The 12,587-nt window shown below is 51.5% G+C and overlaps 1 protein-coding gene across 1 annotated transcript in view; it reads right to left on the bottom strand.

Moving 5' to 3' along the window:
- Positions 1–1,981: 1,981 nt before the first annotated feature.
- Positions 1,982–12,587, bottom strand: part of LMOD1 (leiomodin 1) — a 57,750-nt gene continuing 47,144 nt past the window's right edge. Inside the window, exons 5-6 of the mRNA XM_023186961.2 lie at positions 3,297–4,811; positions 1,982–2,458 (exon numbers count right to left, since the gene is read on the bottom strand). Coding sequence (XP_023042729.1) covers positions 2,432–2,458; positions 3,297–4,811 — 1,542 coding nt within the window. The 3' untranslated portion in view covers positions 1,982–2,431. The remainder of the gene's footprint in view (positions 2,459–3,296; positions 4,812–12,587) is intronic.

The following is a 12,587-nucleotide window of genomic DNA, read 5'->3' on the forward strand; positions in this document are numbered from 1 at the left end:
GCCTTTTCCGAAGCTCACCAGGCTATCTACCCATCTTTTCCTCCTCCTCCCTGGAACTGCCTCCCTCCCCTGGTCCCTAGCACAGCTCCAGGGTGTCCCTGGAGCAGCCGGAGATTCTGGGTTGCGGTCCACCCCCAGGTGGCGCTGCGCTTCCGCACCAGGTTCCAGTGCACCAGAGGAACGATGACATCATCCAGGGCAGAAACAGCATCCCGCAGGAGCACCGAGGAGGGGCAGCTCGCTTGTTGCTCGGGACAGTAGGGAGTAGTTTTTCTCTCTGGCTAAATCATGTTTGAAGTTTGGTAGAAAGGGCTTCCTAAGGTGACAGCTTTTTAAGGTGTTGGAGCCTTAAGATTTGGAGGTAGGTTGTTTGGGTTCAGGTGAGCGTCCAGTGCTTTCCTGCAGCACCGTCACAGCCTTATTTCAGTGAGGGAAGGAAGGAGAGCTGTTAATGAGAAGCAGTTCTATGGCCTGAAGACCTGGGCTCAAAACAAAACCAACAAACCAAAATAGACCTGAGCTCTGCCTTTTATTAGCTGTGTGATCATGGATATATTAGTTAACCTCTCTGGGCCAAACTCTATCTGCAAAATAGAATACTGGAATCCACCTCACAGAGCTGAAGGATCAGCTGAAGCAGCCTAAAGCATCTAGCTAGTGCCCAGCACCCAGCAGGCCCGGGGGGTGCAGTGGGGCTGACAGTGGGGGCTGACAGTGGAAGCTCTAGCTGGCCTTAGCTCCAGCTCATACCCTTTAGGTCCAGGAGCCAGTGTGTGTCTGTCTCTTCTCCTCTGGGCCCAGTGATTGCTTAGGTGACTGGGGTGACAGGCAAGTGGGTGGAGGGAATGGGGAAGAGTGTGCCCTGGGATCTGAGGGCTTTACCCCAGGACTAGACTGCCCTCTGATTTTGGGCAGACCTAGCACAGTGATCTTGCTTCCTAGCTGGGGTATCCCACCCCTCACCTCAACGATGGTGAAACTGCTGTGCCTCCTGCTGTTGAGGCAACCTGGAGGCAGAGAAACCTACAAGTGACACAGACCCAAAGTGGCAGTTCCACGGTGCCAAGGGGTGCCAGCACCTTCAAGAGAATGAAATTCAGAAAGATGCCTTTCATCTACACACTATGGTGGGCATGGCAGCATTGTCAGCATTCCTGCAGTTGGGGCAGGAAGCGGAACTGGTGAGTAGATGGGGAGGGCTGGGGAAGATGAGGCCCTTCTGAGCCCTAGGGCACACAGGTATGGGTGCTATTCTCCAAATAGTCACTCCACTTCTCTGCCTGCTGCCTTCCTGGGCCTGTGACTGCTGTGAGGACCTGGCCCCGAGCCTGTGGTTAGGCAGAGTCATGGAATGAGCATCCCTAAACATGCCTAATATAGCCATCCCAGCGCCCTGTGTTCCACTCTGCCCCAGCACCCCTGAGAACAGCTCTGGCTACTGACTCCAGGCAGCAGGACTGGTTCAGGAGCAGACCTAGTAGAGGCCTGGCCTTCTAGACCTGGACAACCAAGTCAGTGGAGAGTCCTCTGCTCAGAGTTCAGACTTTCCTCCATGATGCACTTTCTGAGGATGTGAGTTTATTTCATGGCCAACTCAAATAGCGTGGCAGGGAACCTGAGCTTCTAGAGTCCTCCAGAGAGCCCAGGGTTAGGATCAGGACTCACAGTTCAGGACAACAGGTGGGGCACAGCCATTCACAGCTAAAGGTTTGTATATATTATCAAAATCTTATGGAAAAACAGATACACAGCTATTTATACAGCAGCAGGTGGATGTGAGGAAAATGTCTACTTTGGCATCAAACCTTCAAGTCCAGCTGCTGTCTGTCCCGCTCCTCCTGTCTGGAGTCTACTTCCACCAGGCACCGTCCATCCAGGCCACTGCCCCTGCCACATCCTCTGATTAGCCTGGACTTTGGGGTATCCTCAGCCCCTCCCCACGCTCCCCTTTGTGCCCCCATGCCTCTCCATCTTTCTGCCGTTGTCCCACACAGAGTGCCACTGGCCCAGCAGCTTTGCCCCATGGGCTCCTCAGAGGCCTGAATCCTGGCCCTAGAGGGCAGTGGGGCTGGGGTGGATGTGGTCCCTGTGGGACATCTTTCCTGGATCACAGGTCTTTTGCAGCTTGCCAGCTACATGGGCCCTGGACAGTGCCATCTTCTCAGCGATGTGCTAAAAGGACTCTTCTTGTCCGGAAACCTGAGCTCCAGGTATTAAAGCAAAATTTGGAGAGCCTCAGAGACAAGAAAAGGAAAGCGAGAAGAGATAAGGCATCCTTCCTTGAGCGTGACCCAGGCCTTGACTGTCCCATGGCAGAATAGGGACATCCACAGCAGGTCAGCCAGGGACGGGGTGGGCAGGGTCTGTGTAGCCCTGGGAGGTGAGGCCTGAGCAGTCATGGCATTGGCAGATGGTGCCTGGTAGCCTGGTCCTACTGAAGCAGTTTGGGCACTTCAACCTGTAGGGGCAAAGTAGAGACAGGTTAGAGAAGGGAGCTCGGCCACCTCACCTCCCTACCTACTGGAAGGACACAGGAGACACTGCAATATGTTATGTCTGTGAAATGTGAATGAGGTGTTAACACTGAGGGAGCATTTTTCCTTGTCTGTGAAAATTGGATGTCATCGAGTGACCACTGGAATTACAATGGAGATTGTCCTTTATCTCATGATATCTTGTCCCAGATGATGTTGTGGGGGTTGGGTATCCAGCCAAATGGACAAACGATCATGGACTTTGTCACCCAGGCCGGACTTCCAGGGGAGGCAGAGCTTGGAGAAGTGAGGTGTCCAGGGGTGGCTCCTGTGTCCATAGCACTGGCTAGGCAGAGGTAGACTCTCCTGAGAGGTGAGTCTCCCAGAGACCTTTCGGATGGACTGACCTGTAGGACTCGGCTTGTCCTGAGAGGAGGCTAAGTAAAACATGGATCATTTTTGTTTGGGGAAATGGAGTAGACTTAAAGGAAGGACCTGAGGCAAAACTACTCTGTAGAGGCCATTTCTCCATTTTAAGGAGAAACAGGCTTCACCGCAGGATGAAAGAGAAGCATGGAGTGAGGGGCTAAAGGAAGCTCCTTAAAGGAAGGGTAGAGTCTCAGCTCTAGGGGATGTACAGGTGTGACCTGCCTGCAGGCAGGAGGATGCATGAGATGACCTGAAGTTCCCTATGGGCCCTGGGAATCTATATCATCTGCAGCCGACATGAGCTCCTCTGCATGCCTTCCCTTTTGCAGTCCTGCCCTCTCCTCCAGGCCCTAACCAGCCCCGCCCTGTTGGTTCACGCCAACAACTACTTAACTTCTTGAGCTGCTTGAGGTTGCTGGAGCGGATGGCGGCCAATAGCTGGTCACGGGAGTTCTTCTCCTGGGCAGGGAGGACTTTGTCTCCCATCTTCCTCTGGGTAGCTGGTGAGAGTGAATTCTTCAGGTTTTCCATGATAAGGGGTGGAGCTAAGGGAGGGGGAGGGGGAGGTGGGGCAGCTGGAGCACCCCCTTTTTTGGGTGAGTTCTTTGGAGAGGGCTTTGGAGATGGTTGAGGTGAAGGTTTTGGGGAGCCCTTGGCCAGAGCCCCGGCCTTGGGTACTTCCAGCAGATCCTTCTTCTCTCCCTTGGCTTCCTGTGCCTGCCTTTGCTCCTGCAGCCGCTTTTGTCTCTGCTTGTCCATGTTGCGGCTGAGCAGATTGGTGACGGTCATTCGGGGCCCAGCCAGCTCAAAATGGTAGCCCAGCTTGAGCAGGGTAGTATTCTCCTTCAGCAGCTTGGCGATCTCCATCTCCGTCTTGCCTCCACAGATGTGTCGCTGGTTGTGGAAGCGGAGCTCGGTCAGTGTGTTGTTCTGGAGGAGGGCCCGGAAGATGGCCAGGATACCTTTGCCTGTGATGTGGTTGGAGTCCAGGTTGAGGCTGGTGATGGTCTTGTTGGCCTTCAGCATGATGGCAATGGCAAAGGCCACGTGGTCATCGGCTCGCGTGTTGGCCAAGGCAAACACCTTAACCACAGTGTTGAACTCCAGAGCCTCAGTAAACCGGACCAAGATCTCATTTGTGATGCAGTCTGAGTTGTTGACATTCACCTCAGTCATCTCAGGGTCATTGTTCTTCACTCTCTCCAGAGGCTCATCAAATATGCTGGGAGCTGCCTCCTCCTCCGCCTTGGCCGGTCCTTCAGAGGGCTTGGTGGGGCCACTGGGCATCTGTTTCTCGGGTGTTTTAGTCTTGCTGTCTTCCTTGGCTTCCTTTTCATGTAAGGGTTCATCCTTGTTGACTTTTTCATTCTCCTTTTTGGTGTCTGTGTTCCCAGCTCCTCTTTTTACCTTCTCATCCTCCTTTTTCATGTCTGTGTTCCCACCTGCTCTTTTCATCTTCTCAGCCTCTTTTCTGGTGTCTGTGTTCCTACGCTCCCCTTTTACCTTCTCATCATCCTCTTTCTTGGCCACCTCCTTCATCTCCTCTCTCTTTTTATCCTTGTCCCTGCTCAAGCCTGTGTTCCTGTCACTCCCTTTCTTCTCCTCTTCCTTCTTGGTGGCCACTGCCCTCTCCTCTGCTCTCCCATCTTTCCCTGCCTCCTTCTTATCCACTGCAGCCCTGACTCGGCCCTTGTCAATGCCCCGGATGATCTTCTCCTCCTTGGGCTTCTCGCCACTCTTGCCATCAGCTTCATCTCTGTCTCTAGAGAAGCTTTTCTTTAAACCACCCCTCTTTGGCTCCTTCCCCAGATCTGAGTCCCGTCTGGGGCCCAGGGCTTTTTTGCTGGCATCTCTGCCCCTTTCCTCTCCATTCTTGGCATCTGTCTTGGTCTCCACTTGCTTGCTTTCCTAAGAGTTCAGAAAAGAAAAATAAACATGAAAAGCTGGCTACAGAGGGAGAGGAACGAGTATGGGGATGTGTGGGGGAGCGCTTACGTAACTGCCCTTGAGCCTCTGAAGGACAGTTGTGTTGTTTGGGAGAGTGGGGTGGATGTCTCCATTGAGGGCAGCAAAAGAGGGACTCAGGTTTAAGCTGCAGAAATGGAATGACATCAGACTCAAGGCCTCAGGGTCGTGAGACAACAAAACACCTGCAAATGTTGTGGCAGTTCCTTTTATGGCGTATTCTCAGACCCAGAATTGCCCTTTCCTGTCATGGGTGATTTAGAAGAACTGCTTCTAAGCAGTGCCCTGCCAAGCACATTGGAACCTGAGGCAAAAGGTGAAATACTAACACTGATTCTGTCTTTAAAATTTTCCATTGCTGTTTATTGTGGACTTTTTGTATCAGTTTTATTTTAAAAAATATACATGAAGGCTGGGCGCAGTGGCTCATGCCTGTAATCCTAACCCTATGGGAGGCCGAGGCAGGCGGATCACCTAAGGTCAGGAGTTCGGGAGTTTGGGACCAGCCTGGCCAACATGGAGAAACCCGTCTCTACTAGAATACGAAATTGGCCAGGCATGGTGGTGCATGCCTATAATCCCAGCTACTCAGGAGGCTGAAGCAGCAGAATCACTTGAACCTGGGAGGTGGAGGTTGCAGTGAGCCAAGACTGCACCATTGCACTCTAGCCTAAGCAACAAAAGCAAAACTGTGTCTCAAAAAAAAAAAATATATATATATATATATATATATATGTGTGTGTGTGTATATATATACATGAAAACATCAGTTATTTTGCTTACTGAGTTTTTGGCATCCACTTGCATTCTGTGCCCAAGATGAGTGCCTCACATCCCCTCACTTTAGTCCTGGCCCCTGTTTTTAAGGAGTAGGTCAGTAGTTCTGAAATACAGGAATTTTATAAGCCAATACATTTTCCAAAGGAAAAAAAAAGCTGGAGGGATCAACATATGCTAACATTTTATTTTACCAATTAAGGATATTTGTAAATTTTTTTTTTTCTTAGAGATGGGGGTCTCGTTATGTTGCCCAGGCTGGACTCAAAATCCTATCCTCAAGCAGTCCTCCCACCTCAGCCTCCCAAAGTGCTGAGATTACAGGTGGGAGCCGCCATGCCCGTCCGGTATTTTAAAATTCTACCATCATCATCTCATCAAAGTAAGAAGGAGCTAATTTTAAAGAAGGTAGGCATAACAGAGTAAAGAATATACCTTAACAACAAATATGTGTGTTTTTTAAAATTCACAGTATTGTCCTTATTTTTAGTAAAAACTTAGCTAAGGACAAGCACCTCTCTGTGGAGAGCCCTGGAATTCATCGGGTCAGCTGATCTCTGGAAGACTCTGCCAGATTCTGGATCTTGGATTCTATGACTCAATTTTGACCCCCGAGACACTGAGACGTTTGTGAGAGAGGCCATGGGACCCTAGTCAGTTGAGCTGCGATGGGGACTTGAGGTTTTTTTTTTTTTGAGACAGAGTCTTGCTCGGTCACCCAGGCTGGAGTGTGATGGCGTGATCTTGGCTCGTGGCAACCTCTGCCTTCCAGGTTCAAGTGATTCTCCTGCCTCAGCCTCCTGAGTAGCTGGGATTACAGGCGCGTGCTACCATGCCCAGCTAATTTTTGTATTTTTAGTAGAGACGAGGTTTCACCATGTTGGTCAGGCTGGTCTCTAACTCCTGACCTCGTGATTCGCCCACCTCGGCCTCCCAAACTGCTGGGATTACAGGCGTGAGCCACCGCGCCTGGCCGGGGGCTTGAGTTTTATACACAGCATAAGCCACCCACACCTCCGTGGATCCCTGTTTCTTCCTCCATAAGGGTGCACCGAGCCTGAGCCCTGTTTTGAGAGCACTTGCTTCTCATCTTCATCAGAGAAGCAGAGGAAGTGGCAGGGTTAGACATTAGACATAGAGTAGACATTAGACTTAACTGTCCAACTGTGATGGAGACCCCAGAGCAACTGGGACTTAAAGGGAGGCTGTAATGTCCTTCCCTAAAGGTTTTTCAAGAGGAAGAGACTACGGTTTGAATATTTTAAAAGTTTTCTTTCAATAGTGCCAGGTTGGGGTGTGGGGAGAGGGCAGGGAAGAAAGGAAAGCAGCTCTCTATAGCACTCTCTGGCCCATGTTGCATTTCTTCAACCTCCACTCTTCGCCGAGGGAATGGAAAGAAAAGTGAGTCCTATGGAAACGGGTTGTACCTGCACCACAAACACATGCCACTGGGGACCAGCCCCTAGGTTTTTTTAGCAGCGAGAGTCCTTGGCTTCTCTGCTAGAATCACAATAAGCAGCCAAGGGGCACAGCGCCTAGTGAGACAGGGCCTTGGAATGTATCCGTTCTAGCCTCCTGCCCTGCAGGCCCCAAGGTCCAGCTGCGCTGGAGGCCCCACTGGGGCTGTGGTGATGATGCAAAGGGCAGAGAGCTCCCCCTCACACTCACTTAGGCCCCCAGGGAACTGGGTTTCACCCTAAGATCAACTGGATTCCACCCCAGAGCAGAAGTGATGGTGACCTTACTGAACCTTGATTTGAAAAGGACAGAAGGAGAGGAGTATGCAAATAGAGTGGAAACAAGGAAACTCAATGGATCAGCCCTTTTAGGAAGCTCTTATAATGATCTGCCCATAGTTTGATCAGGGAATTCTGTCTCCTGTTCCCTGATCTCGTCAAGTTGAGAGCAGTTTCATCACTGATTCCGTCCACTTTGGGAGCTTGGAGGTGAGAGCTGGAGGCACCGGCTTCTCTAGGCCCATGGTCTAGAGATCAGGCCCTAAGGCAGAGACTCCTGCCCTCCCCTCTTCCTTCCCTTCCCAAAATGTGCACACTTCGGAAGTTCTCAGAGCCCACTGTGCACTGCGTAACTTCCCTTTCCAGAGTTCCCACGCCGCTTGTAGGCTTCACTCAGAGAGAAATTGGGGATCCAGAGAGATCATGACTTAACTAACTTCACCTAGCAAGTTCAGGAAAAGCTGGGTTTCAGACCTGACTGTCTCACTAACAGCCACCAAGTCAATGTAACCATCTCTGACCTTCCCCATCAGGGGCCAAAGCAGCTCCTCTCTGCCCACCCAGCATCCCTGGGGTGCCCGAGTGCCCAGCTGCCCACAGAGCCTCACCCACCAGTCTCCTCTTTTCACACAGCCCCCTTCAGAGCTAGGACTCCCATTCAGACCCTTCCCTTTCGCCCCTAGCCAGGACTCAATTTAACCTTCTTTCTTTCCTTATTTTTTATCCTTTTTTTTCTTTGAGACGGAGTTTCACTCTTGCTGCCCAGGCTGGAGTGCAATGGTGCAATCTTGGCTCATTGCAACCTCCACCTCCCGGGTTCAAGTGATTCTGCTGCCTCAGCCTCCTGAGTAGCTGGGATTACAGGCGTGCGCCACCATGCCCAGCTAATTTTGTATTTTTAGTAGAGATGGGGTTTCTCCATGTTAGTCAGGCTGGTCCTGAACTCCTGACCTCACGTGATCCACCCGCCTCAGCCTCCCAAAGTGCTGGGATTATAGGAGTGAGCCACCACGCTCAGCCTCAATTTAACCTTCTTCCCTGACACCCCACATCCTGACTTCTCCCCTTTGTCCTAATCCAGGACTATTCTCCACTCCCTCCTAGTTACCTCCCCTACACTGGGGTTCTAGTTGGCAAGGATCCGCCAAGTGTCTGTTCTTGAGGAGGTGTGCCAACACTTTAAAAAAAAACCTAATGAAAAACAGGCTGGGGGTGGGAGGGAAAGGGTTGATTAATCATCAGTTTCCTCCAAATAGCCAGGAATGAGAGGGGCTGGGGCTGGTTGCAGCTTGTGTAGCCCTGAGCACTCAGACGTTGCCTTAAAAGGAGAAGGAGCCCAGAGTCCTCCCAGGGCTGGGATTTCTGTTGAACTGAGCTCCTCGGAGCCGGCACATAGCAGAGCTGCTTCCTTCGTGCTAATCTGCAAGGGAGGCTAGAACAACTTCTTCTTGCTTCTAGAATTGATGGTGCCTCCCGGTGACCTCTAGAGGTTATTTTTGCCTGTGTTTCTGTCTCTAGACCTTACTCAACTGTCTATCCCTTATAGCAGGAGTGGTTTAGGTTAAATATAACAAACAACTTCCATGCAGTAAAGGTCCACAGGCCTCTTGATGAGAAAACTAGGTAGCAACAGTTATTTTTTCCCTTTGCGAAAAGCATTAGGGTTAGGGGAATCCCACGGGGTGGTCTGGGAGTCCTGGATGGAGGCAGGGGAATGGAAAGGATGACCTCTGAAAGCCTGTACTGACCTGTGACTCACTGAGGTACCTAGTGATCAGGCTCAGAGGTAAGAAACGGTTCTTTGCCCCCATCTCCTCCAGGCCTTATGGCGACATGATGTTGCTCTGTGTCTGCCACGTGCGTTAGGATCCAAGTTTAATGCCCTTGATAGATTCACATGGGCAAAGCACAGCATTTTCTCCCTTACCTTGGCCCTTCTGATGCTGCTTCCTCTAGAAGTCTTATCTGATTAAACAGAGGAGAGAACATTTCACCACTTCCATTGGCAAAAGATGAGAGGAATAGGATTATTTGTCTATCCAGAAAGTTTAAAATGAGAACTTACTGAGGGCAAGGGCCAGAGCCTCTGTGTGCTGCATTCGGCAACCACAGCCCACGGATGCTTTGCTAGCCCACGCTGCTCCCCACTGAGGTCACCTCTTTCCTTCCTGTGACCCATCACCTGAGGGGAGGGCATCTCCCTCTCTGCAGAGTCATTTGGCCCCACGTGGCTGCAAGGGCGGAAGTCTGCAGACAGACTCTGGTGAGAACAGCTCCAACAGGAGGTTGGAAGATACGAGTCTGCCTGTGCTTGCAGAGGTCACTTTCCAGCCACTCGCCTAGGAGAGGGCAGAGCCAAAGAGGGCAGGACTGACTGGCGATGACCACACCCCTCACAGGTGATACCATTGCCATGAATTCAGAAGCATTTGTTCCTTTCCCAAAGCAAGACTGAGGTGATGCCAATTCAGATGGTTTGATGCCACCCTTGCTACGTCCCCTCAAGGTGGCCTGGTGATACCTGTGTGGTCTTTTGATCTGGAGGTATCCGGAATGCCTCTATGAGCTCCAGGCTGAGGGTTGGATCTGTGGCATCTCCCAACTCTGCTTCTAGGAGACTTTTTCTAGGCCTTGGCTAAAGTTCCCTAGGACATTAAAAGGTGCAGTTTGTGTGGATCTGGAGCTCATTAGAAGGCGGCATTTTTACCTCGGCCTAGGCTGTGGCCTACTGCTGGTTTCTCCTTGACCAAAGTTATATTTATCACGAAAGCCCCAGGGAAATATGTGACATCTCCCAGTCCCACTCTCATGCACAAACTCCTTACCACCTCTCCGTCAGCATCCTGCATCAGTCCCCCTGACCCGCCTCCACCATGTCTCAGAGCCCCCGAACATTCCCCTGCATTTCCCACAAAGCTGTCCCAGCAAGAGCTGGGACTCTGGCCCCACTCCCTCCAGCCACCTGGGGACTTCCTGGTACCAGGCACTACAGCTGCCAGTCTCATCTATCTTTACTAGGGAGGGCAGGGAAGAGCTGACCATGGGCTGGAGGGCCTGTCAAAGGTCCCCTGGGACAGCAGATGCCTTACAGGGCTGGTGTGCTGGGCAGGGCAGGCAGCAGGGCCCGGGGCTGGAAGGGACCGGGGGAGTTCACCCCCTGCAGTCTCCTGCCGCATTCCATGTGGAGTGCCAAATCTTTTATTGTTTTCCACCAAAAAGAAAGATTCTAGAGTCTCCGGAAAAGAAGTTTAAGGAGAGGCAAGGCACAGTGGCTGACCCCTGTAATCCTGTCACTTTGGGAGGCTGAGGCAGGGGGATTGCTTGAGCCCACAAGTTCGGGACTAGCCTGGGCAACACAGTGAGTGAGACTCTGTCTCTATTGAAAACAAACAAACAAACAAATAAATAAATAAATAGACAAGTTGAAGGGAGGTCCATTATCCTATGAGGAAAGTTGGGTTCCTGGCACCAGCTGTCCTGGGTAGGGGCCGTAATGCCTGTTTCCCTGGGTGGTATATAGGGCAGGAGTCCTCTACTGAGGCTAGGGCTAGGTCATTAGACATGAAAGATTCAGATCTTGTAACAGCTGGTATTGCCCCTAGAAAGCTACAGGTTCCCTTTACAGCTGCCGGGAACACTGGGGGCTGTTGTGGAAAAGTTCTGCCCATAGCGGTATATGAGCCCATTGGGTCTTTAGACAGTTGGCCCATGTGCAAATCCCAACTCTGCCCCCAACTAGCTCTATGACCTTGACTGAGTCACTTAGCACCTCTGAACCTGTTGTCTCATATGCACAATGGGACTGATCCCCCTGGGGATCCTCACTGGGTTGTAAGTGGTAGAACCAGGCCTCAAACCTAGATCCTGATGACAAGAAAGCCTTGAATAGGAGATAGGCTGTAAAAATCTAGGTCCTTCTGAGGAGTGATTAAGCCTTGAAGGCAAGCAGTACGGCCCCGACCTCCTCCACTTTGAGCCCCTGCCCCCATTGTTTAGTATCTTGGAATTGCTTAGCAGGGTGAAATTTGTTCTTACCCAGTAGCCAATGGAACTACATTGTGTGCTTTTCTGTGGAAAATGAAATGACTACGTATTAAGCCCTGGAGACCTGCCTGGAGGGCTGCAAGGTGGGAAGGAATGAGGCTGCTTTGAGAAGCCTCCCCCAAGCCCACCCCAGTCCTATGGTGACAGAGGCCAGGGTGGAGTGGGATAGGGACAGGCATTATCCCCACCAACAATAGCAACTAGCACTTGTAGGGAGCTACACTTGTGGTGTCCTGTGGGTACCAGGAGTCTGTCCTCTCGAGCCATTCCACCAAGAATCCTGCTGCGGGCCTTGCTCATATATCCATTCACGGCCCCATTCACCAAGAGGCTTCTGTCAACACTGTATGAGGGACCCAGTGCTACATGAGAAACAGTCTTGCCCTCCCAACTTAGGGGACGTGGCGAACCAGGGGACAAGTTCACACCAAAGTGTATATAGCAGAGGGTGTTGAGGACATGCCACCCCCCATAGAGCAGGCCTCCCCCTGCTGAAGAGTTACCGCTTCAGCCAACAGCATTCCTTCAGCCCAGCCACAGAATCACTGTAGCCTCCCCCAAAAGGCCAGCAGCCCCTTTCTTAGCCACTCTCAGACTGAAGTTCTTCAACTCCTGTTCTGGCAGTGGCTCAGGGACTAGGTCTCAGCATCTGCCAGCAACCCTCTTGTTTGGTTATCCCAGCTCTGACCCTTCCCAACCCATCCCATACCTGCTTCTGCAACTTCAAAGCTTCCACTCTGGGGAAACATTGGCTGTCTCCACTGGCCTTTCGGGTTGAGTTCTGAGGGACCCTTCCATTCACCCCTCCTAGTTATAAGAGGCCTCTGGGGAAACTGTGACCCAGAAATGGGGTTGGAGACGGGAGAAGAAAATGACAAGTGCGGATGGAGTGCAAGTAGAACCTCACCTCCTTAGGTTAACATCTCTGGAAACATACTTTTGGGAATGTTCAAGGGCTTATACACAAAAACCCGCACAGACACTCAGCTCCTGCCCATACTGGAGCACAGTTAATCCCCTGAAAAACAGGGGCTCAACATAGAATTCCTAATTTGGGGTTGGGGGCTTTGGTGTATGATGGGGGGTGCTACAGGACAGCCTTCCTGTGTACTTTCCGAGACTACTGACAGCGCTGCAGAGCTGGAGCTCCCAGCCCCTGACC

The sequence above is a fragment of the Piliocolobus tephrosceles genome, chromosome 1 (genome assembly GCF_002776525.5).
Source record: "Piliocolobus tephrosceles isolate RC106 chromosome 1, ASM277652v3, whole genome shotgun sequence".
In the NCBI taxonomy this organism is placed as follows: Eukaryota; Metazoa; Chordata; class Mammalia; order Primates; family Cercopithecidae; genus Piliocolobus; species Piliocolobus tephrosceles.